This window comes from Protomyctophum parallelum, assembly GCF_964188405.1.
Source record: "Protomyctophum parallelum genome assembly, chromosome: 13".
NCBI classification, from domain to species: domain Eukaryota; kingdom Metazoa; phylum Chordata; class Actinopteri; order Myctophiformes; family Myctophidae; genus Protomyctophum; species Protomyctophum parallelum.
Genome location: NC_139708.1, coordinates 48,334,669 through 48,360,802, shown reverse-complemented (window position 1 = coordinate 48,360,802; position 26,134 = coordinate 48,334,669). Strand labels below are relative to the sequence as shown.

General features: G+C 43.5%; 2 protein-coding genes across 2 annotated transcripts in view; both read left to right on the top strand.

Annotated features, from left to right (window-relative positions):
- The window catches only part of card11 (caspase recruitment domain family, member 11), a gene marked incomplete at both ends in the record, with an annotated part of 47,107 nt that extends 39,400 nt beyond the window's left edge, over positions 1-7,707 (top strand). Inside the window, 3 exons of the mRNA XM_083779191.1 lie at positions 4,281-4,402; positions 5,382-5,500; positions 7,503-7,707. Coding sequence (XP_083635317.1) covers positions 4,281-4,402; positions 5,382-5,500; positions 7,503-7,707 — 446 coding nt within the window. The remainder of the gene's footprint in view (positions 1-4,280; positions 4,403-5,381; positions 5,501-7,502) is intronic.
- The window catches only part of cdc42ep1b (CDC42 effector protein (Rho GTPase binding) 1b), a 232,022-nt gene extending 220,161 nt beyond the window's left edge, over positions 1-11,861 (top strand). The window contains exon 4 of the transcript XR_014570132.1: positions 11,791-11,861. The gene's annotated coding sequence lies outside the window, so the exon portion shown is untranslated. The remainder of the gene's footprint in view (positions 1-11,790) is intronic.
- Positions 11,862-26,134: the final 14,273 nt, after the last annotated feature.

Sequence of the window (26,134 nt, the reverse complement as noted above, 5' to 3'; positions counted from 1 at the left end):
AGAGGGAATAATGTGTTCCTTCCACGTGCTACAACCCACTCCCAGAGGGAATAATGTGTTCCTTCCAACCGTCTCCCAGAGGGAATAATGTGTTCCTTCCACACGCTACACGTATGCCGTCCAACCGGGGAAACTCCCCCCCCTGTCAGGTGAAAAGAAGCGGCTTGGACTCCTCATGCATTGAAGGAAGCATGAGGTCAGTCCGTTAACCCATTCTGACCTGAGATCAGATTCTAAAAAAATCTGTTTGAAAATGACAGTTTTCTGAAAAAGTCGTTCTTCAATTTTTCAAAAATAGCAGACCTACAAGATCGAGTGGCACGCTATGAGCTTGTAGATCTGCTATTTTTAAATAGCTAAAGCATAACATAATGCTTACACCAAAAGGGGTTACCGCCCAAAATGGGTGACATGAAGATGGATTGAAAGCAGGTGCCATTGGAATTCAGGTCAGCCATTGTCCGAGTTTTGGTAGTCAATGTTAAGGAGTGTAACCAGAGAGAAGGCGAGAACGCGCAAGAGAGACAAAGATGGCCTAGTTGATAAAAACTAAAAATAGTTACTTCACTGTGACATCATTGGTGTGGATGAGGGTGATGATGGGGGAGGGTGGTGGGTGTGGTGGAAAAGGACTCAAATGTTTTACCTATAAGTTAAAGTATATCAATACAACATATATTATGTTTATAGTTACATATATATAGTTTGTTATTCAAATTTCACTTGAGTAATCCCCGACTGGGTTCCAGGTGTTCATTCAGACAGATTTCCTGGGGTCTACGTTGTAGTAGGACTATAGTAAAGAACCATAAAGAAATAAGAAATAAACATATTTAGCCACTTGCAGTGTTGCAGTCATTGTTGTGGTCCTGTCGTAGTATGTGTCCAATCATCTTCCATCTACGCAGCTTCACTTCCTCACTCAGTGTTGTTTTCGTCGACTAAAACGAAGACTACCTTTTTCCACTGAAGAAAACTAAATGGAAACTAAATGAAAACTATGCTATGATGACTAACACTAAGACTAAATATACTGACAATTTCGTCAACAAATAAAAACTAGACTAAAATGTTAGGAAGGGACTAGTGGACAACAGATCCAGTATAAGTCATTTTACACTTGGTTGCATGCTGAAAATAGCCGATCTACAAGCTCACACGCGTTGTGAGCTTGTAGATCGGCTATTTTCAGCAAGTGTAAAATAAGTCATTATGACGGCAACAAGGCCCGCAAAAATACATTTTAGTCCACTAAATCGCCTGTAGATTTAGTCGACTAAAATCTTATGACATTTAGTCGACTAAAACTAGACTAACACTAATACATTCCAGGTGACTAAAATGTGACTAAAACTAAGTGAAAACTATTCAGGAGACTATAACTAAAACTAAAATAGAAATTTGCTGCCAAAAACAACACTGGTCACTCAGTGGCTTCATCTCAGCTCTTTCTATAGCAGCTCTTTGGTGCTGATGATGTGGTCTTCCCAGTGTGTATACGGAGTATTCTTCTTCTTTCTATAGCAGCTCTTTGGTGCTGATGATGTGGTCTTGCCAGTGTATACGGAGTATTCTTCGTAGGCATCTGTTGTGAAACACGTCAACTGCCCTGTTGTCTCCTTTTCATTTCATTTTCCATGTTTCACATCCGTATAGCAGACCTGGCAACACTGGTGTCCTGTACAGTTTACAGTACTGGTTACAGACCTGGCAACACTGGTGTCCTGTACAGTTTACAGTACTGGTTACAGACCTGGCAACACTGGTGTCCTGTACAGTTTACAGTACTGGTTACAGACCTGGCAACACTGGTGTCCTGTACAGTTTACAGTACTGGTTACAGACCTGGCAACACTGGTGTCCTGTACAGTTTACAGTACTGGTTACAGACCTGGCAACACTGGTGTCCTGTACAGTTTTACATCCGTATAGCAGACCTGGCAACACTGGTGTCCTGTACAGTTTTACATCCGTATAGCAGACCTGGCAACACTGGTGTCCTGTACAGTTTTACATCCGTATAGCAGACCTGGCAACACTAGTGTCCTGTACAGTTTTATCTTGATTCTTCTCATGATGTTTGATGTTTGAGCTCCAGGTGTTTCTCAGTCTGATGAATGCACCTCTTGCTTTTGACACTCTACTCCTCGGGTCTGAGGAGTAGAGTTTGAGAACCACTGAATTAAAAGGCACACCTTTTAAGGCATTCTTTTACAGCCATGTGAACTGGAATCTCATTCTTTCCCTGAAATATTCATTGACATACTTTTCTCCTCCAGACAAAGCCCCCCCCCCCCCCCCCCCACTGTGACTAAAATGGAACAATAACATATTGTGTTGCTTTGTATTGTTATGCCGGGATGATATAACCCATTTATGTTTCTATGTCAGTGGTGCTCAATATTTCATGAAAATATGTTATGCCAGGAACCCCTCAGAAGCAACGCTTTGAGTTAAAAACGTTCACTTTTGAAAGAATATATATTAAAAGATTTGTGCCGCATTTTCAAGATTTTTCAAATACATAGCAGACCTACAAGATCTGTATATCTGCTATTTTTCAATAGCTAAAGTATAACATAATGCTTATGACACCAAGAATTCCCACCCAGAATGGGTGGGAATTGTGTTGAGTTGTGTTGTCAATGTCGTGCTGTGTTGAGCTGCGCTGTCTTGTGTTCTGTTGTGTGTTGTAGAGTTCTCAACAGACCTGAAAATGAAGGCCTGCAGGCCTAACTGGGCCCTAAGCCAGACTGAAATTGTACGTGTGTGACAGTGTGAGACAATGCCTGCCTTGAGGGGGGAAGGTGGCACAGTTGGTAGTGCTGTCGCCTCACAGCTAGAAGGTCCTGGGTTCGATTCCCGCTCGGGACGCTGTGGGCGCTGGCGGCGTGTTTCCTCCTCCGCGTCATCAGTGCCCATACCCGAAGGCGGGGTTGGCGAAAGGGCCTTTCTGTGTGGAGTTTGCATGTTCTCCCCGTGTCCCCTAGGGTAGGTAGGGTACCCTCACAAAAAACATGCAGTAAATCCTGGTCACAAACTGCCTCTCCCTGGCCAGCCGGGGTGCCTGATGGAGGGGAAAGGAACTGGTTGGAATAACGTGTTCCTTCCACGCGCTACGTCCAACCAGGGAAACTCCCCCCTGTCAGGTGTAAAGGAGCAACTTGGACACTCAGGCATGAAGGAAGCAAGAGTTCAAGTCCGTTGCTCTCCCCTTGTCCCCCATATATGGGGACTAGGTTGGTGGAGGGTGTGTAGAGCCCAGGATCACATTAGATGATTGACACAGGGGTGAAAAATGGGTTACAAAATCGTGGGATAAAAAATATATTTAAAAAAAATAATGCCTGCCTTGCGGCTGGAAACGGTACAGAGCCAAGTAGTACTGTATAGGTACAGTACAGTACCTACAGTAGGTACAGTAGGTCGCAAGTTCAACCAGAGGTGTATTTATTGAACAAATGCTGCTCTTCATATATACAATATCTCTCAACTCTCCCACTGGCACTCCCCTTTAACTTTAACTGCCTTTTAAAAAAAGGCAACAATTCAAAATGTTCATGTTCAAAATGTATTCTTCAATCAACAAAAAGATAACTGTACATGTTGCACTGTACAAAAAGTGCCCAATACTTAAACTGCCAATTTTGCTGTGCAAATATTATTGTGCAGTTAAAAAGGGCTACATTTCATGTTGCAAACATATTAGTAACAGAAGTGCTCTCTGTTACAGTGTGGTTGGAAATGCTTGAGGGGAATTTACAAATTTACAAAATGTACAATTTCCCAGAATGGCACCTTTCCATGTAGTGGCCTATAGTGGGTGCATGTGTTTGGTCCAACAGTCCGACACCCTAACCTAACCCATAACCCAAACCCTAAACCTGACCTCGCAGGAAGCCAGGAGTTCGTCTTAACCTCCCACGGGTTAGTTTTAACCCGTCACACACATGTCGGGAGCCACATGGTTATTTATAACCTGCCACGGGTTAGTTGTAACCGGCAGCGCATGTTGGGCAGCACTAATGCTTGCCGGACTTGTTAGTATGTCTAACCAACTATATGCACCCCCTGTAATAGTTTGGCACAATATGTCGGCTCGGATTGGGGCAGAATTTGAGAAGTCTCCATTGTGTGCCAATCTACAGACATTCTAACCAATGAGAAGTCTCCATTGTGTGCCAATTTACAGACATTCTAACCAATGAGAAGTCTCCGTTGTGTGCCAATCTACAGACATTCTAACCAATGAGAAGTCTCCATTGTGTGCCAATCCACAGACATTCTAACCAAGGAGGAGTTTAATCGTCAGCAGAACGTTGAGCCCTTCATCCACTACAGAGAGAAACAGGCCACTTTTGAATGCATCACCCGAGAGAACATTGAAGCTGTGGCTGCCAAGGTGTGTGTGTGTGTGTGTGTGTGTGCACTCTTTGCAGACATTTTTTACATTAGTAAACACATGCACATCATGCATGAATCTTGATGTTGAATTTCTACAAAAAAAACAATATTAGCCTTCACCATCACCATGGCAAACGGAGAGCGATAAAACGCGCCTATAGTTCATTTTCAATGAGATCTGCGTTTTTTGCTCAGAGAAGTCGCGGAGCGACAACGCAAGCGTATTTACGTGAGCGCGGTCCCGTGAATTATTTGCGCGCACACGCCCGCGACTCACCAGACCTGGATTCTGTTTAGCTTTTTTTTCCCCGCTTGCGTTGCCGCGCCGCTCTTCACCAGACCTGGAGGAGACCTGTGTTGATCCAGACCTGGAGGAGACCTGTGTTGATCCAGACCCTCTTGAGCAGACCTGGAGGAGACCTGTGTTGATCCAGACCCTCTTGAGCAGACCTGGAGGAGACCTGTGTTGATCCAGACCCTCTTGAGCAGACCTGGAGGAGACCTGTGTTGATCCAGACCCTCTTGAGCAGACCTGGAGGAGACCTGTGTTGATCCAGACCCTCTTGAGCAGACCTGGAGGAGACCTGTGTTGATCCAGACCCTCTTGAGCAGACCTGGAGGAGACCTGTGTTGATCCAGACCCTCTTGAGCAGACCTGGAGGAGACCTGTGTTGGTCCAGGCAACAACGCCTGCGTTCCTCGCTTCACGTTTGCAAGGCCCTTTACAATTACAAAATGATACATGTTACAAAATGTACCATATTCACACAATGGCCAATTCACTCTTAGAAAAATGGCTGCCGTGTGAAGCCGTTTATGCCATTCAGGCCTGACCTCGAAATGTAAAACAAAACCTCTAAATCCTCCATTTTGCTGAAATAAATATTTTCACGATCTTTCAAAAAATAGCAGACCTACAAGCTCTTGTATTATCTTTTAAAATGAAGTTCTTGGTCACGTCGTATTCCCTCGAACAGGGCAAGCACTGTCTCCTGGAGGCGGAGCTCGGCTGCATCAAAGATCTTCTAAGGAGAGATATTTACCCCATCATCGTCTACATCAAGATCTGCGAGAAGAACGTGAAGAAGCTACTACGGTACATGAAAGCAACACGTTCTACTGTACACAGTGACATCCTCATTGTTCTTTTAGCTCAGTGAGTGTACTTACAAAGCACACTTTAGCTCACTGAGTGTACTTACAAAGCACACTTTAGCTCACTGAGTGTACTTACAAAGCACACTTTAGCTCACTGAGTGTACTTACAAAGCACACTTTAGCTCACTGAGTGCACTTACAAAGCACACTTTAGCTCAGTGAGTGTACTTACAAATCACACTTGCACACTCTTCAGAGTTACAAGTGGACAGTGGTGGAAAAAGTACTCAAGTTAAAAGTGCCAATACTGCAATTTAGAACTACTTCGTTACAAGTAAAAGTACGGAATTGAAAATGTACTTGAGTACAAAAGTATCGGCATCACTTAAAGTACTAAAAGTAGAAGTATTCACATTGCAGAATGTCCCATTTCACAAGTTCAAAATGTGTAGAAAGTCCTTCTGCAGGTCTTCCGTCAGGTATGACGAAGACCCACGAGGGTCGAAACGTTGTACCTTTAATAAATATTTCCCTAGGGTAGATACCCTCACATGTTCTCCCCGTGTCCCCTAGGGTAGATACCATCACATGTTCTCCCCGTGTCCCCTATGGTAGGTACCCTCACATGTTCTCCCCGTGTCCCCCAGGGTAGGTACCCTCACATGTTCTCCCCGTGTCCCCCTAGGGTAGGTACCCTCACATGTTCTCCCCGTGTCCCCCTAGGGTAGGTACCCTCACATGTTCTCCCCGTGTCCCCTAGGGTAGGTACCCTCACATGTTCTCCCCGTGTCCCCTAGGGTAGGTACCCTCACATGTTCTCCCCGTGTCCCCTAGGGTAGGTACCCTCACATGTTCTCCCCGTGTCCCCTAGGGTAGGTACCCTCACATGTTCTCCCCGTGTCCCCTAGTGTTCTCCCCGTGTCCCCTAGTGTTCTCCCCGTGTCCCCTAGGGTAGGTACCCTCACATGTTCTCCCCGTGTCCCCCTAGGGTAGGTACCCTCACATGTTCTCCCCGTGTCCCCCTAGGGTAGGTACCCTCACATGTTCTCCCCGTGTCCCCTAGGGTAGGTACCCTCACATGTTCTCCCCGTGTCCCCCTAGGGTAGGTACCCTCACATGTTCTCCCCGTGTCCCCTAGGGTAGGTACCCTCACATGTTCTCCCCGTGTCCCCTAGTGTTCTCCCCGTGTCCCCTAGTGTTCTCCCTGTGTCCCCTAGGGTAGGTACCCTCACATGTTCTCCCCGTGTCCCCTAGGGTAGGTACCCTCACATGTTCTCCCCGTGTCCCTTAGGGTAGGTACCCTCCCTAAAACATGCAGTAATCCTGGTCCCTAAACTACCTCCCCCTGGCCAGCCGGGGCGCCTGATGGAGGGGAAAGGAACTGGTCGGAATAACGTGTTCCTTCCACGCGCTACGTCCAACCAGGGAAACTCCCCCCTGTCAGGTGTAAAGGAGAAGCTTGGACAGTCCGCTGCCCCCCCCCCCCCCCCCCCCCCCCCCCAGGTTGGCAGAGGAAGTGTAGCGCCCAGGATTACATGAGATAATTGACACTGGGTGAATATCTATCACAGTGGAATATCTATATAATGAAACTATACATATATGTATAGTGTATGTATAGTTTCATTATATAGATATTCCACTGTTACTTTCTTAGCTTACGCATGTTTCATGATATTGATAAATGCTTTTATGTGATGTATTCCCATGCTTTTGTTCTTGCTTAAATGTAAGTCGCTCTGGATTAAGAGCGTCTGCTAAATGCCTAAATTGTAAATTGTAAATTGTAAAGAATGGGTTGCAAAAATCGTGGGATAAATAAGAAAAAAGAAAGAAATACATAGGATAAACACATTAAAACAGCATGGAAGAGTGAATTTAAAGAACAAGGACAACAATACGTTAAGGTGTGATGACGGTGTGTCTTCAGGGTTTGTTCACACATGACCACAACTCACGACGCCTCGCTTCCTTCCTTCCTGTTTCCTGTCCACACACAGGAAGCTGCCTCTGCGCGTGGAGTCAGAGGAGGAGTTTCTGAAGCTGTGTCGCTCGAGGGAGAAGGAGCTGGAGGCCGTTCCCTGCCTCTACGCCAGCGTGGAGCCAGACGCCTGGGCCGGAACCGAAGACCTTCTGAAGGCCATCAAGGGCAGAATACTGGACGAGCAGAGGAAGGTGGTCTGGGTGGAACAAGACCTGCTGTAGAGAGAGAGAGAGGCATGTGCATTGTGCACACCTTTTATATACATTTTATACAAACAGGTGACGGGATAGGCATGCGCAGTATACAGAAGATGCACGTTCATGCACAAACATTTGACATTATAGACGTGTCCAATGTGCATACAGGATGTAATCCTGTAAATCTGCCTTTTACATTATAAACGTGTACACTGTGCATACAGGATGTAATCCTGTAAATCTGCCTTTTTAACATTTTAATGCACAGACTTTTCAGATACTCAAACTGTTAAAAGACTATATAGACAAAAGGTATCCTTCCTCCAAGTAGTACTGCTTGTCAAAATGTGAATTGCAGACTTGAAAAGAAAAGAATCCAAGGCACTCTGTCTTTGGTGAAAAATCAAATAGTTGAATTGATGATGAGCAAGGCAAATAAATAACAGGACCAACGCGTTTCGACCAAAAGGTCTTCGTCAGGGTCTATCTGCTAGCTTGGCTGATTAGTCACCCTTAAATATAACCAGGTGGTGGGTGTGATCCAATCATATCATTACATCGTTATTATTTCATTGTCATATCAATTATTTCATTTTTGTTACATTATTGTGTTGTATATATATATATATATATATCATGTTGATTATACATCAAAAGATGTTCAATAAATCAAAAAATAACAAAACACCCAAAGTGACCAGCACCAAGTGAAAAGAAAAAATCACACCAGTGTGAACCGAGTGGTGCAACTCCTGTCTATTGGTTCTCTGTATCGTTCCAATTTCTTCTCTGTATCGTTCCAATTTCTTCTCTGTATCGTTCCAATTTGTATTGTTCCAATTTCAGAGGAAAGGCAGGAAATCAACTTCATCATTAAGGCCAGGAAACGTTGTGGCTTTTAGAGTAACTATCCAAAATGTTTCTCTTTGGAGGAGGTTGTTAAGTTTGTCACCACCTCTGATGTCGCTTTGAATAGCTTCTATTGCTGTAGCTTTCAGAGAGGAGGGGCTCCCGTGCCCTTTTTCATGATAGTGGACAGCCATCGGGTAGTTTGGGTTGTTTGTGCGAATAGCCGTTTTATGTTCTCCCAGCCTGTCTTTGAATCTGCGTTTGGTTCTGCCTATATAGAAACGACCACAGGGACATTCGAGGCGATAAACAATGAAGGTTGTGTTACAATTTGCAAAATGGTTGACTTTTTATATAGGCTATGGTTAGTGTACACATCAATGAATGTATTTGTTTTGGGAATATTGTCACAGTGGGTACAGTGACCACATGGAAAATTGCTGACAGGTTTCTGAAGCCAACTAGATTTAGGTGGAAAATGACTGCGCATTAGCTTATTCTGTAGCGTGGGCGCCCTCTTGTTGATGAAGGTGGGTGGTGCAGAGAAGATCTCCATACCTGGGTCGCTGTGTAGCAGACTCCAGTTGCGCTTAATGATGTTGTGAATATGAGCCGACTGTTTGCTGAACGTGGATGTGAAATAAACATTATTTATGAATGGGCGTTTCTGTTTGGAACTCAAGAGGCTCTTTCTGTCCATCGCTTTTACCTTGAGGAGTGATGTTTCCAACTCTGTGTGTTTGTAGCCACGCTCAATAAATCGGCTTTTCATGTCAACAGCTTTGGAGGAGCTGTTAAAAGACTAATTCATACATTCTGTGACTGAAGTGTGTTATTCATCTTATTTAGCCCAATAAAACTATTGAAGACGTAAAGAACCAACTGTATTTTTCAATTTAGGTTTTAAATTTTACTTTGTAATCTACAGTTAGTATTGATAGTGAATTAGTGATAGTACATGTATTTGTTACTTGGGATCAGTCTATGCTTAATTGGGACCCAGCTTTAGAATTATACCACTTATGTTGCACGTTGGTGTCATCTAGTGGCAAAAATAAGCTTTACATGCTGTAACAAGAATGATCATTTTGACAGCAAATGTCTTCCAGTGGGCTAAAGAAGTACCTCTTTTCACATATTGTGTATTTTCGTTGCTGTCGGGAGAAAACCTCATAACTCAATTGTTTAGGTTTTTGATTTCATTTGGCATAAATCAGTACTATTGATCACCCTTTATGTCTGTGTGTTGTTTCGAAAATATTGAACCAATGGAAAGTAGTAAAAAGTGCTTTGGACAAAACCTCTCAACTCCATTGGACCCTCAAAATATCTGCTAAAGCAACTAACTCCACCACCTATCCCCCTCTCATGGAAGTAATTGTCAATATATAAAGTCACAACACCAACTTTGATGAGGCTGTATTGCTTTGTTTTAAAAAATATACGGTTTTCTTTATTTCCTGAAAAATGTATATTTTGCATTTCCTGAGTTATGAGGTTTCCTCCCGACAGCAGAGATTTCTATGGTATATTTGAAATATATTTACCTTTATTTCCATAATTGGGCTTCATGGGGCTGTGATTGGCGGGGAGACCTTGTCCAAATGTGGAGTCATGCGTCATAGATATGTCATAGACTGACACAAGCTGGCCACATTCAACAGTCACATCTGGCCTCCATCAAAAAGTATTTGCAAATGTATTCTGTGGTGTGTTTAAATGGAACAATTAGCATGCCAGATGGGTGGGGAGATTCAATCGGTGCCAGAATACATACAGTCACAGCAAAGACAATTTAAATGCCTATAACTGGAGTGTGCAGACTCTCACACCACTGTTCCACAACGTCTGACACGTCTGATCTGGACCCGCGGACCACCAAAGGGGTCTTAACCCATTTTAGGCGGGGTACCCCTTTAGGTGTTTTAAACATTGTTATAATTTAGCTATTGAAAAATAGCAGATCTACAAGCTCGTAGCGCGCCACCGAGTGGCGCGCTACGAGCTCGTAGGTCTGCTATTTTTGAAAAATCGTTATAATGTTGCGGAAATCATTGAATATATATTTCAGAGCGAACATTTTTAACTAAAGTATTTGCTTCTGGGGGCGTCCCTGGAACTACATATTTTGAGATGGGGGTCCGTGGCCCAATAGAGAGAATTCTGGGGGTCCTTGACATGAAAAAGGTTGAGCACCACTGACATAGAAACATGGGTTTTTCAGAAAACTTTTAGGATTTAGAAGCCTTTTTTTTTATCGACCTCAGTCCAAAATGGGTTAATGGACCGTTACAGATGTATATCTGATCTGGGCCTGCGGACCACCAAGGGGTCTTAATGGACCTTTACAGATCGATAACTCAGAGCGTGCACCAAGCAGGGTCCATTTCAATCAAGTACTGAGAGAAGGGACCGGTCCGACAATGATCCAGAGCCTCGACTCTATACAAACACAATTTAATCGCTACGGTTTAAGAACTGGGAGGACGGATTCACACAACCTGTGACTGTGAGTCACAGGGAAAAGCACCAGATGTTGTTCCTCCCCAGAGCACACAAGCTTTACCAGAAGATAATTTTAGTTTTTTGTTTGAGGTGTTTTGATGTCTGATGAATTGTGATTTGTTTGTTTTATATTATCTTATAAGAGCCGTCCTCTTGAATCTGTAAGAAACATACAGTTATGCAATGATGCTTTATTTTATTTTATTTTTTTACTTTTTTTTTTTTTTTGCAGACTTTCTTACAGTTACGGCTCATACATAGTCTGGTTTTACGGTGGTGGGGTGACCACCGAACTACAACATGACGTCACGAGCCGCGGTGAAGAGCAAACCACCGCCACCTCTCCAGCCCTTCTCTCTGTTTTTACTCACCACCGCTCAACGTTATTTCAGCTCCGGTGGTCAGCTCACCACCGGAGCGTTGGTCACCTCACCACTGAAAATCCAGACTAAAGGCTCATACATAGTCTGGATTTACGGTGGTGGGGTGACCACCGAACTACAACATGACGTCACGAGCCGCGGTGAAGAGCAAACCACCGCCACCGCTCCAGCCCTTCTCTCTGTTTTTACTCACCACCGCTCAACGTTATTTCAGCTCCGGTGGTCAGCTCACCACAGGAGCGGTGGTCACCTCACCAACGAAAATCCAGACTATGAATAGGCCTTAAACCTTACCACCGAAAATCCAGACTATGAATAGGCCTTTAGTCTGGATTTTCGGTGGTGAGGTGACCAACGCTCCGGTGGTGAGGTGATCACCGGAGCTGAAATAACGTTGAGCGGTGGTGAGTAAAAACAGAGAGAAGGGCTGGAGCGGTGGCGGTGGTTTGCTCTTCACCGCGGCTCAGTGACGTCATGTCGTAGTTCGGTGGTCACCTCACCAACGAAAATCCAGACTATGTATGAGCCTTAATGGTTGAAACGCATTGCGCTGTGATGCGTTGTGATCTTGTAGATCAGCTATTTTCAGCAAGGGTAAAAGTTACACGTCATTACGACGACGGCGTCAAGGCCCGCCAATACAAATTTTAGTCGGCTAAATGAACTGTAGATTTAGTCGACTATAATCTTATGATATTTAGTCGACTAAAACTAGACTAACACTAAAACATTCCAGGTGACTAAAATGTGACTTAGCCTAAGACTAAATGAAAACTATTCAAGAGACTATGACTAAAACTAAAATCTAAATTTACTGCCAAAAACAACACTGGTTCCATGTTGGTTCCACTGGTTCCAACGGTCCCTTTGGACCACTGAAGGCCCCCTTGGGCCCCTTGAACAGAGAACCGGTGTCTTATACCAAATACTATAACAATTATCTGTAAATAAATACCACCATGTACCTGCTTGGCATGCAGTGACTAGGCAGCGGTGGCCGAACGGTTTGCGGAGCGGTCTTGATATCGGAAGGTCGCTAGTTCGTATCCCCGGACCGGCACGTTAAAATGACCACCGCTGAAGTGCCCTTGAGCAAGGCATTGAACCCCTACCATGAAATGTTCTATGAGCAGGGCCTGGCTGTAAACAAGTTCTTGAGCAGTTACCCTGGGTAAACATAGTACCTTTCCTTTCCTTAGTCCAGTTACCCTGGGTAAACATAGTACCTTTCCATTCCTTAGTCCAGTTACCCTGGGTAAACATAGTACCTTTCCTTTCCTTAGTCCAGTTACCCTGGGTAAACATAGTACCTTTCCTTTCCTTAGTCCAGTTACCCTGGGTAAACATAGTACCTTTCCTTTCCTTAGTCCAGTTACCCTGGGTAAACATAGTACCTTTCCTTTCCTTAGTCCAGTTACCCTGGGTAAACATGGTACCTTTCTTTCCTTAGTCCAGTTACCCTGGGTAAACATAGTACCTTTCCTTTCCTTAGTCCAGTTACCCTGCAGGGTAAACATAGTACCTTTCCTTTCCTTAGTCCAGTTACCCTGGGTAAACATAGTACCTTTCCTTTCCTTAGTCCAGTTACCCTGCAGGGTAAACATAGTACCTTTCCTTTCCTTAGTCCAGTTACCCTGCAGGGTAAACATAGTACCTTTGCTTTCTTTTACTTCTACAGCAGTGGCTCTCAGACTTTTTCATGTCAAGGACGCCCAAAATGATACTCATTCATTAGCCTGCGGACCCCCATTTGAAAATATAATAATAATAATGGATTTTATTTATAATGCACTTTACATTCCTCAGAATCTCAAAGTGCTACAGTAGGCATTAGGCAAAAATATGAAACAATAGGTAAAAGCAGAACAAAATAACATTACAAGATTAAAAGCACACAGTTTAGCATCAAGAAACATAAAAAAAAACAACAGTTATTGGTCAGGGAATAAGATCAGTGGTTTTGGGGGAAGGCCTTATTAAAAAGGTAGGTCTTTTGTCCTCTTTTGAAGCAGTCGATTGACTGTGGCGCTCTCAAGTGTGCGGGGAGAGCATTCCACAGTTCAGGGGCAGCTGTAAATTATAGCTGTAACGGTCTGGGCACCGGACTGGTAATCCAGTCGCAGTGTGCCGCGGGTTCGACTCCCGAACCCGACACGGCCTTTACTGCATGTCATCCCCCCATCTCTCTCCCGTTTCCTGTCAGCCTACTGTCTGTCCCTTCAAAAATCAATAAAAGGCGTAAGCCGCAAAAAAAATATCTTAAAAAAAAAAAATTATAGCTGCTTATATGTGGCAGTTATATTATGAAAATATATGCCATGGACCCCCATAAGAGAAGATTTCTACGGCTCTAGGACTGATTTTCAACCATTTTCATTTCAAGGACCCCCAGTTTGACCTGAATTAGGCCACGGACCCCCTATTTAATGGCATTTCTATCTGAGACTCCAATGTATATTGTAAAATCTAATTTATTTTTACTCTGAAGAGAGTACAAATGGAACCAAATGGACCCTAACATTTTGTACACTCTTGAGTTACAGACCCATAAGAGTCCATTTTGGTTCCTAGCTAGGGACCCCCTGTAACTCCTTCAGGGTCCCGGACCCCGACTTTGGGGGGAAACCTGTTCTACAAAGCAAGGCAGATCTAGTTTACGGGTCTCTGTTCTGTGCTCTGCTGCAGCTGGGCTTTAGTAGCTGGAACAGAATCCTTCACCACACGGCATGCCCCTGCTTTTCCCACCTCATTTTGTCACCTGCAAGTTGAATTAAGGTGAAGTGGTTGATTTGCATGCAAATCATGGCCTTGTATAATTAAGGGCCCTTTGTGGCTTCTGCTTTGTTTTCAAGAGGGTTTATATAACCCATTCTGACCTGAGATCAGATTCATACGAGGTTTCCGCCGGACACACACTGGTCTGATGAACCCATTCTGACCTGAGATCAGATTCTAAAAATGTCAGTCGTTCTTCGATTTTTCAAAAATAGCAGACCTACAAGCTCGTATCGCGCCACTCGGTGGCGCGATATGAGCTTGTAGATCTGCTATTTTTCAATAGCTAAAGCATAACATGATGCCAACACCAAAATGGGTGCCCGGTTGGAATGGGATAACAATGTGCATAATGGGCAAACAAGAGGAAAATCGACTACATCCATCCATATTCCAAGTGCATCCAAGGACATTTAAATCTCGGGTACATTTTTGAAGTAATTTTCAGTAATGTGATCAAACCCATTTTTTTGGTTGGTAGATCTTGCTGAGCTGGTCAGGGTTAAAAGCACAGTGGATGTACTGTACTTAAGTACAGTTTAGAGGTATTTGTACTTCACTTGAGCATTTCCAATTTCCAATATTTTAACTTCTACTCCTTTACCACTCAGAGGCAAATATTGTACTTTTACTCCACTACATTTATTTGAAAACTAGCTACTAGTTACTTTGTAGGTAGTGATTATTATTACAAAACATACATTTACCACATGCAGCCACACATACATTTCTGCAATTTAAAAATAGCCGATCTACAAGCTCACAATGCGTCACGATGCAACGCATAGTGAGCTTGTAGATCTGCAAAAAAAATTGCATCACTCTGTAAATGTAATGCAGCTTTTTTTTCCCAGTAAAAACAACATTATGCAATATCACAATATTATAATATCAAAACCCCTGGGTCATATCTAGTCTCGTATCATGATATCAATATAACAGTGGTCCTCAAAGTGGGGTCCAGGGAGCCTCAGGTTCTGACCTGAGATCAGATTCTAAAAATGTCTATTATATCCTGACAGTTTCATTATTAACCCATTCTGACCTGAGATCAGATTCTAAAAGTGTCTTCGATTTTTCAAAAATAGCAGACCTACAAGCTCGTATCGTGCCACTCGGTGGCGCGATATGAGCTTGTAGATCTGCTATTTTTCAATAGCTAAAGCATAACATGATGCCAACACCAAAATGGGTGCCCGGTCAGAGTGGGTTAAATGGACCCTTACAGGTCTATAAGTCTGAGAGGGTACACATGGAAGCAAAAGGACCCTTATTGGGTCCATTTGGTTCCATTTGTACGCTCACAGAGTTACGGAGGATGGTGGTCCTTGAAATGAACTAACCAATGCAATAAAATGTCATTTATTGCCCAGCCTTAGCCTAACCGCAACCCTCTCCCGACCCCCAGCGCACCTCGGCTCACCACCGTCGGAGCATAGTATGCCTCCCGCCATAGAGACCATATTGGGGAAACGAGGTCGAAACGAGGTCGAAACGAGGTCGATACCTGCCCACTGAAAATGTTCAGAGAATTCCCAAAACACAGAAAAGGGGAATTTTAATTGAATCAATATCATGGACTTACAGGCCTATCGGAAATACTGTTGTTTCTGTGGCCTATGTGTTAACCCATTATGTAATGCTTTAAGCTATTTAAAAATAGCAGATCTACAAGCTCATATACGAGCTTGTAGGTCTGCTATTTTTGAAAAATCGAAGAACGACTGACACAGAAACATTAGCTTTTTTCAGAAAACTGTCATTTTCTCATCTCATCTTGAGACTATACCTGTTCATGTTTTCACTAATCATCACTGTAGCAGATCCATATGATGCAATGATCCGTTATGTCCATGTTATGTGAAATGTTGTTTTGTTGCAGTTATTGTTTTGTCTTGTTTTGTTTTGTCTGGTTGAATTGTTTGTAAATAAAGTGTCTTTATGTATGAAGTGTACTTTGTGAATTGCGGAGCCCCGTGAAAACGAGATGGTTCATCTCAAGGGAGACATCAAACAGACATTTTTAGAATCTGATCTCAGGTCAGAATGGGTTAACGGTACCCATTCTGAACGGGCACCCATTTTGGTGTCAGCATCATGTTGTGCTTTAGCTATTGAAAAATAGCAGATCTACAAGCTCATATCGCGCCACCGAGTGGCGCGATACGAGCTTGTAGGTCTGCTATTTTTTGAAAAATCGAAGAGCGACTGACATTTCTAGAATCTGATCTCAGGTCAGAATGGGTTAATCAGACCAGTGTGTGTCCAGTGGAAACCTCGTGTTTTTTGATTGATTGAAATATTTATTAACAGTTCAGATTTTACAGAGGCCAGTTTCGAATTGCAGCCGTCCGTATAGGTGCCCTTTGAGAGCGGTTTTGAAGGTGTCAAGGGATTCACATGTCTTAATGACTGTTGGTAGGGCGTTCCACATTTTGGTGGCATAGGAGCGAAAATAATTTAGTCCCTTGTTTGTGCCGAATCTGGGTTGTACATGGTTTGTTGCACTCCCTCTGGTGTTGAATCTGATCTCAGGTCAGAATGGGTTAACCATCAACAATGAACTGAAAAGCACATACAAAGAAATCACGATAGCTAATGTGTCACTTTAGTGTGTGTTCTATAGCCTACGTCTTATACGTCCACACATCTGTCACAGCATACAGTGAGTATATATGATGGCACGATGCCGTTCCATTTCCTTCTGTGTGTGTGTGTGTGTGTGTGTGTGTGTGTGTGTGTGTGTGTGTGTGTGTGTGTGTGCCCTTGAGCATGTTTTCACAGTCATCTTCTGAAAGGACGCTTTGCCAGATTTAATCTCACTCGCACAATAAATAGATTCCTTCCCTGTAACACTGAATTGCTCGTCCATTTCGTTCATGCCATCCTCTGCAGACTTCCTGGCACAAAAAAAAAAAAAAAAAATCTGACAAAATCTGATGAAGCTCCAAAATCTAAATAAATAAACAGAGACATGGGAAAATAATGCCTCTATTATGTATAGCCTATTTATGTGTTTATATTTATTTATATTGTGCTATATTTAGCTAAATAGCATTACATTTATATCTCTTCGCATCATCTCTTTAATGCTGTAGGGGTAAATGAACTGCGCTGGGCAGATAACGTTATTCACAGTCCTCCTGTGGGATTAGGATAAGGGATAGAGGGAGGAGGGGGGATGGGGGGGAGAGAAAGGGGGCAGGGCCGGGAGAGAGCGAGAGAGAGAGAGAGAGAGGAGAGGAGAGAGCGAGAGAGAGAGAGAGAGAGAGAGAGAGAGAGAGAGAGAGAGAACATAAATTATCCCAGACAGGAGACATGCTCAAACAAACTGACCCAGAAATGTGAGAGTTTTCTCTAATCCCACTCTGCAGAAACCTGACCACAAACTCTCGCGATATGTCTCGCACAAAAAAAAACAAAAAAAACATCCTTGCTTCTGCTAGTCCATCACACACACACACACACACACACACACACACACACACACACACACAGTCACACATCACATTACGCGCCGCACACACACATCATATCGTCATACCACATACATACATACACAATCCTCACAGGCGAGGAGAGCTGTCGGGCCCCGGAGAAGAGGTGAGATTGTCCTGTTTTTTTTGTAGTCATTATATGAATAACTATAAAGTGAATTAATTTGTAGAAACATCCTTTGACTTGACATGAACCCTAGTGTAACCCTGCTGTGGGCGCGCAGGTCTGACTGGCTGGATATAATCACTATAGCCACAGGATAAAGCATGGACTGTCCCTCCGGGCGGCGGAAGCTTTCTTCTTGTTGTTCTCCTCCAGTGAGAGATATAATACAAATCAGATATAATAAAATGCACAAGTTTGTACATTGATTGAAATATAATATCACGTCCTCCGTCCTCGACTGCCTTCCGAAGAACAGTTCGTTCCGACGTGACTCCACGTACGGTGCAGCTCCCTGCCTGTGAAAGGCTACATTGTATCAGCTAGAGACCGACAGCTTGGCATCCGTTTCTAGAGGACTATATATCTGTGTCTATGGGAGGGTGATCCGTAGCCCTACAAGCAGAACCCCAGAACCCAATGCTACTGAAGTTTCTGACATTCTTTAGACCCAGAGCATTGGGTCCTATTCCACCTCCACCCTGCCACCTGGTACGCACACATATATAAACGTAAACAACTTGGGATAAGTCCTTCTGCGCTCTTTCAGGACCTTTTTTTTTTCGTGTGAGGGCTTCTGAATGTGTGAACTTTAAGTACCTATAAATTAAATACCGCTGCGAATATCTCCTGTGGCGCGGAAGCCGTTAAGTATTTTTAATCTTTGTTTGACCGATTTGGTCGCTTTGATTCTTCTCTTCCTTCCTTGTTTATTGACACCTCATTGTACCGCCTATCTGGCTAGCTAGTGGCGCTATAGCTATGACAGAGCAGATCAGAGGCAGGGACGTAGCCGGCACAAGCCAACCGCACACCGGGAGGCGGTACAATAAACGGTAAACAAACAAGAAGAAATAAAGCGACCAAATCGGTCAAACAAAGATTAAAAATACTCAACGGCTTCCGCGCCACAGGAGATATTCGCAGCGGAATGTATAGGTACTTATAGTTCACGAATTCAGAAGCCCTCAAAGGAAAACAGGCCGTCAAACGCCGCAGATACGACGTTACGGAGCATATTTACGTCCGCGTTCCAAAATTCCCATACGAAAATATAGTTATGAACAGGGACCCTACATAAAACTCATCCAAATTTCAGAAAAGCTTTATATGGAGGGTTCCGAGAGGGGCTAGGTGATCCGTAGAGTTATAGGGTAGGGGTGATCCCTGATCATGGCACTCAACTGTTTTTATCTTGTGTTTTTTTTTTACAGCTAGTTTAGTTTGACTGTGTAGTTTTTTTAAATTATAACTTGCTGTCTAGTGTCTATCTTAGCTTTGTGACTGTGATACATACGCGGCCACGGAGCGGATTTGTTGCTGTGAGGAGAGAGAGAGAGAGAGAGAGAGAGCCAAGTGTGTTAGAGGAGGGGTCTGAACTGACTGCCTGGTGTTGATTTTCAAAACTATAGGCTACTACTCTCTACTCTGCGAAATAATAACCGAAAGAATGTTGAGTTGAGACTTTAGAGAGAGATACCCATGAAGTCTGTGGAATGGAAATATATCGCCCTTTTTAAACGGAAGGGGGAAAACCATAGCTCTATAAGCTATGGACCAGAGCTAGGAAAACTACAGCAATTTATATTTACCACACCTACAATTGTACATTTTCTTTTTGTTTGTTTATAAAAATCATTACTTAATTTGATGATTATCGTAGCCTTAGGCCAGTAGTACGTAGGTATAGGCACCTAAACCTTATGCACCTCAACATTGAATGTGCTTAACTGTTCTAGTTGTTATATTATTCACATGCTACCCACATTGTTATTAGTACATAGGGCATTACTGATATACAAATATCACTGATAAAATATCATCCCCATGCACAATATTGTAGCAATATCGAGTTTAAAGTTATTCTTTTCTGCATATCACCAGCCCCAACACTAGAGTGTGTCTTTCTCGTGTGGTTTTATTTTGTGTATAGTTTGCTGTAAGCAAGCACATATTATAAGGTATACCTAAAGAATATAGGCTATCTGACTACTGACTGGTCTTCAACCTGTCCTCGTGCCTTGTCACACACAAACAAACCCGTCTTTGTTACAGGGCTCTAAAAAAGCCAAAATGTGGTGAAAAAGTAGCGACCGGGCGCCATGTGTCTCTAAGGCGAGAGAAAGGGAGACCTTTGTTAATCCTGTGGGGGGGGGGAATTCAGTCTCAGCTTCTCCCAGCTGATGGCTGCTCGATCAGGTGGACATGATGGAAGTGTCTTTATTGCTCAAGGACACTTGGAGGATGCGAACAGAGCTTCAAACGTACATAATGGATCATTGCATCATGGATCTGCTATAGTGATGATTAGTGAAAACATGAACAGGTAGTCTCAAGATGAGAGGACAGCACAGTTTTAATTAAACAAATGAAAAGATGCTATTGAACGAATATGGACAGGATTGTTCCAGTCACAAGGAGCTCTGAACATAAATGATGTGGGTATATTAAAGGAGAATTCCATACTAAAAGGCTTTCTTACCTTTCTTTGTAGTTGTTACGTCCCCACCAAAGAGGTCCAGGTGTTATTTTGTGCAAAAGCTCCTTATTGGCTATTTCCCCTACCATAAGCCCTAAATGAATTGCATTGAATTGAATGGGAATTGAATGGGGTGTTGTGCTAATTCGCTTATTTCCATTGCTCAAAATTATAATTTCTTTGTATATATCCTCTCTTCATAATGTAAATAATATCCCAAGCGGCACACTTTACTACTTCTTTCAATGGAAATAAGCGAACTAGCATAACACCCCATAGCCCCATTCAATTCCCATTCAATGCAATGCAATTCATTGAGGGCTTATGGTAGGCGAAATAGCCAATAAGGAGTTTTTGCACAAAAAACACCTGGACCTCTTCGGTGGGGACGTAACAACTACAAAGAAAGGTAAGAAAGATAAGAAAGCATTCTAGCATGGAATTCTCCTTTAAAGTAAACCTGTGAGCAATGTCTAGTTCCAATATACAGTACGGGCTGAAACTGGGTGGAAACTTAAGTAAACCATTCAAATATGTGGCTACTTTTATTAGAACTATATAGAAGGACTGTCATCGTGGATTTTCTTTTTTACCCCCGTGTCATATGAAAGCAGGGAATCGTAGCACAAATAATGATGTATTGGTTAATTACTAGTGAATCTTTGCAACTACAGCTTATGGAACTGAAGTCAAAGTTAACCCATTTTGGGGCGGGAACCCCTTTTGGTGTTAGCATTACGTTATAGCTTTAGCTATTAAAAAATAGCAGATCTACAAGCTCATAGCGCGCCACCGAGTGGCGCGCTATGAGCCTGCAGGTCTGCTATTTTTGAAAAATCGAAGAACGGCTGACATAGAAACATAGCTTTTTCAGAAAACCGTCAGGATGTAGAAGACATTTTTAGAATCTGATCTCGGGTCAGAATGGGATAAAGCTCTTGTAGAGAAAACACCATCTGCATCATGGCGTTGGCTATCATGCAGAGATGTACAGTAGGCCTACTGTAACTACAGGACATTATCATATCATGCATAGTGGGGGTGGCATTCCTTTGTTTTCATCATGGGTCAATTTCACGCCTAGCTCGGTGGATGTCTTTGTTGCATGATCTTTGAGAAGAGTGTTCTGTTCGCCACTGCTGGTACTAGTGATCACAAAATGTCATTGTTTTTTCTTTGAGATTTACATTAGAGACAACACAAGCCTATTTATTTATTTTATTGAAATAAAAAAAGAAAATCTCCGATTTTTATTTCTCCCGATCATTTGAAAATGACATGATCGGCTACGATGGGGACATCCCTATTTACAGATATATTATAGAACCAATCCAGAGGCTTTAGGACCTTTAGGCCCTTCATGGACCAGCGTTGACTGTGGCTTCGTTTTGTTCTCAGCCTCGCCTCAAACTCAAACTCGCCTTCACTTGTATCGCTAGTACGCAGGGCGGCGGTGGATCAGCGCTAGAGTGGCCGGATGGTTGCCAGTTCGCAAGGTTGCCAGTTCAAACCCTGTGGGCTCCCCCAGAGTTGGTGTCGAAGTGTCCTTGAGCAAGACACTGAACCCCTAATTGCTCCCAAAGTGCTGGTTTGTGCCTTGCATGGTTGCCATCGGTGTATGAATGTGTGTGTGAATGTTATGCACAATCTCTGTAAAGCGCCTTGGATAAAGGCGCTTATATAAATGCACCATTTACCAGCTAGTTCAAACCCATGCATTGAATTTAGATGTAGTCAGAGTTATCAGTTAGGTGGAGATCTGTAATTGTCTGGCTATACACAAGACGAGGCAGAGGCAGATTTTTATTCAGAAAATAGCAGATCTACAAGCTCACGACACAGGGCGACGCACTGGGACACAGGCGCGCATGTGTACTTTTGGTGCACGACACTGCCGTACGGTACGCCACACACAACACTTGTGCAGTGCAGGGAAAAGCTTTGGGGGAGGTACGACAGAGAGGCTGTGATTTATGATGCATAAAGTTCCCCCGTATGCAGGCATTTGACGGCTAGCTGTGAGTTTACAGCTGGGAGCGGGACTCGGGTCAACTCCCATGAGGATGGGAGAGAGAAAAACTCAGCCCTTCCAATTTGAATTTGCTGCCAGGCGACTTTAACAAGCTGTTTTCATCAACCTGAGCAAAAGACTGTCTCGCTGGAACCGTGCTCTCCATTCAAAGGGCTTTATTGGCATGAGAAAACATACGTTTACATTGCCAAAGCATGAAAGAACAATACAACGATACAGCAATACAATCAAAACAAAAATGATGTACATTTGAAGGTCTTAGACTGTAGACTTAGATAGCATTTGATACAGACTTATAGCATGTTATGTAGACGGCACTATAATTGCATTGTATGTAGTCATAGCACGTCATAGTACATATGTATAGCATAGTAGTATAGATGTATAGTTTATATGTATAGATTCATTATATAGATATTCCACTGTTACTTTCTTAACTTACGCATGTTATTTTATGTGATCTATTCCTATGCTTTTTTTGTTCTTGCTTAATGTAAGTCGCTCTGGATTAAGAGCGTCTGCTAAATGCCTAAATTGTAAATTGTAAGGTCAGAAATCAGAATCTTCAATAGATCAAATTCTATGTACCAAGGTCACTTGATGCAGGTATAGTGCAGGAATATACACAATGATTAGTATTTAGGGTGGTTGTGTTCCATTTGATATCCTTCTCCTATCACAGCAACTCACAAATCTCGCTGCTGTGTTTTGCACATTGTTGTACTTCGCCCAGCAGATATGGGAGTTTTTCGTCATTGGCTCTCATTATAAGCATTTCCAGTTTTTTGCCTAAATACACTTTACGCCATTTGTGTGTTTAGAAGCTTGCCATTTTTTTAACATGATTTGTGTCCGCAGCAGCAAAAAGTTATTTGAGATGAATCATAATCTCATATCTATTTGTTGGCATATTTTCATCTGACCACTCAACGCCGCTACTAATCTGTGACTAAATTATAGCAGTGGTCTACAACAGAGGGGGGCTGCCAAATATTTGTGTGATTGTTAATTGGAACTTTTCTTTTGCTAACCCCTTTTGGTGTTAGCATTATGTTATGCTTTAGCTATTGAAAAATAGCAGATCTACAAGCTCATAGCGCGCCACCGAGTGGCGCTCTACGAGCTTGTAGGTCTGATATTTTTTGAAAAATCGAAGAGCGACTGACATAGAAACATAGCTTTTTCAGAAAACTGTCAGGATGTAGAAGACATTTTTAGAATCTGATCTCAGGTCAGAATGGGTTAAACCCTAGCATCCCTATTCTGCACGGAACATTAGCCAAATATATCTTTGAGATCCAGCGCAATGATAGGTCATTAGAAAGACACGGAAGGCAGGAGGTTAGTTCTAATTATCTCTCTCTGGACCCTCATTCATTCGCAAAAGTTAATTGATATATATATATATATATATATATATATATATATATATATACTCCCACTAATCAGTCTGTCTGTTTCTCATTTGCTTGCAAGCTAACTCACTCACAGCCACAATACAATCAGGTGGTCCTTAATCAGTGTTTACTCTACATGCCTAGCTGACAGGGACGTGTAGAGAGTGTTTAGTTCACTCTACATGTCTAGCTGACAGGGACGTGTAGAGAGTGTTTAGTTCACTCTACATGCCTAGCTGACAGGGACGTTTAGAGAGTGTTTAGTTCACTCTACATGCCTAGCTGACAGGGACGTGTAGAGAGTGTTTAGTTCACTCTACATGCCTAGCTGACAGGGACGTGTAGAGAGTGTTTAGTTCACTCTACATGCCTAGCTGACAGGGACGTGTAGAGAGTGTTTAGTTCACTCTACATGTCTAGCTGACAGGGACGTGTAGAGAGTGTTTAGTTCACTCTACATGCCTAGCTGACAGGGACGTGTATAGAGTGTTTAGAGAGTCAGGGGCTTAAATCCCGTAAGAGGGCACTTTTGGACTAAACGGAGCGTAAACGCTGCATTCGTGGTCTGGTTAAGGGCACTTTTTTCAGACGGGTGCAGGGGCTGAAGCCCCCTTTGATGTCTATGTGTGCACGTCCCTGCTAGCTGACACAGGGCAGGGTTGTTCAGATTCCCTCCACCTCCCCAGCCTCCACCTCCTCTGCCTCCTCCCTGTGGCATTTCGTTCTGTGGGTGATTCTGTGATTATAATTGTGATTCATGGATTGTATTATGAATCATGTGATGCAGTATCCGTATATGTATCCGTGTGGTTGGTATATGGATTGCATGATTGAACGTTATGTTGTTCATGTAATTAATGTCTTTGTCTTATGCTCGGCTCTGGGGGGGGGGGTTGTTGTTGTAATATCAGATTGTGTGGCTACTGTAGATACACAGGTAATCTGTGACATCACATGAGCAGAGCCACACCGCCAAAACAAATGCCATAGCTTTGCAATAAATGGTTAATGGTCAATCCTGAGCTGGAGAGTCTTAATGAGAAAACGTAATCGCTAAACACAATTTTATACAATATCAAGTGGTGGTCCCATTTTGTACGGGAACGCCTTTTGGTGTTTCAAGCATTAGGTTATACTTTTCAAGATCTACAAGCTCATACGAGCTTGTAGATCTTGAAAATGTGGCGCAAACCTTTGAATGTATGTTCTTTCAGAGCGAACGTTTTTTTTTTTTTTAAGATATTTTTTTGCGGCTTACGCCTTTTATTGATTTTTGAAGGGACAGACAGTAGGCTGACAGGAAACGGGAGAGAGATGGGGGGATGACATGCAGTAAAGGCCGTGTCGGGTCCGGGAGTCGAACCCGCGGCACACTGCGACTGGATTACCAGTCCGGTGCCCAGACCGTTACGCTACGGCCTGGGCCAGAGCGAACGTTTTTAACTCAAATCTTTGCTTCTGGAAGGTCCCTGGAACAACGTAATTTCAGATGGGGGGGATCGGTGGCCAAATACAGATAATTCTGGGGGTCTTTGACATGAAAAAAGGTTGAGCACCACCACCGACATAGAAACATATACCGGTAGGTTTTTTTTCATAAAACTGTCAGGATTTAGAAGGTATTTGTAGAATCGTCCTCAGGACTAAATGGGTTATAATCTCTCTCCAAGATTAAGGGATCCGTTGGCATGAGAAACGTTTACGGAAGATGTGCTGTTATAGGTTTTTACCCCAGCGTGCTCCGTCTGACTGCTCTGCCCCCGTGTGTGTGTGTGTGTGTGTGTGTGTGTGTGTGTGTGTGTGTGTGTGTGTGTGTGTGTGTGTGTGCGCGTGCGTGCGCGTCTGCAGGGTGCTGATGACATGAAGCAGAGGTGAGAAGGAAGCCACCACAGTTGGTCGACAGTCCCACTGCTATACACCACACAGTCCACTCCACAGCCCGCTGTGTGTGTCACATGATGGATGAAGCCCCTCCTGTATGAGCCCCCCCCGCTGTGACTCTCCTCTGTCCGGTCATCCATCCATCATGGTCGCCATGGTGACCCCGTAAGAGAGGACTGACCCTCTGCTATCTGGAAACCCATGGTTACCATGGCGATGGTGTAGTAGTAAGAGCGACCCAACGCAGCAGCAGCACCACCACCACCACCTTCAGCCATCGACTCCAATCTGTTACCATGGTGACGCTATAGCGCTGACCACCCGGGGGCTGGGGGGGACGGCCGGGGAACAGGGGACGGGGGGGGTTGCTATGGCGATCTTGTAGCGAGACCGTCTCCTGCGCAACTAACAAACAGTGTTGGGCGTTCCATGGAGGTGTTCTTGTAGCACGTAGTCACCTTCCTCTCCCCTCCCCACACCCCCTAGTCCT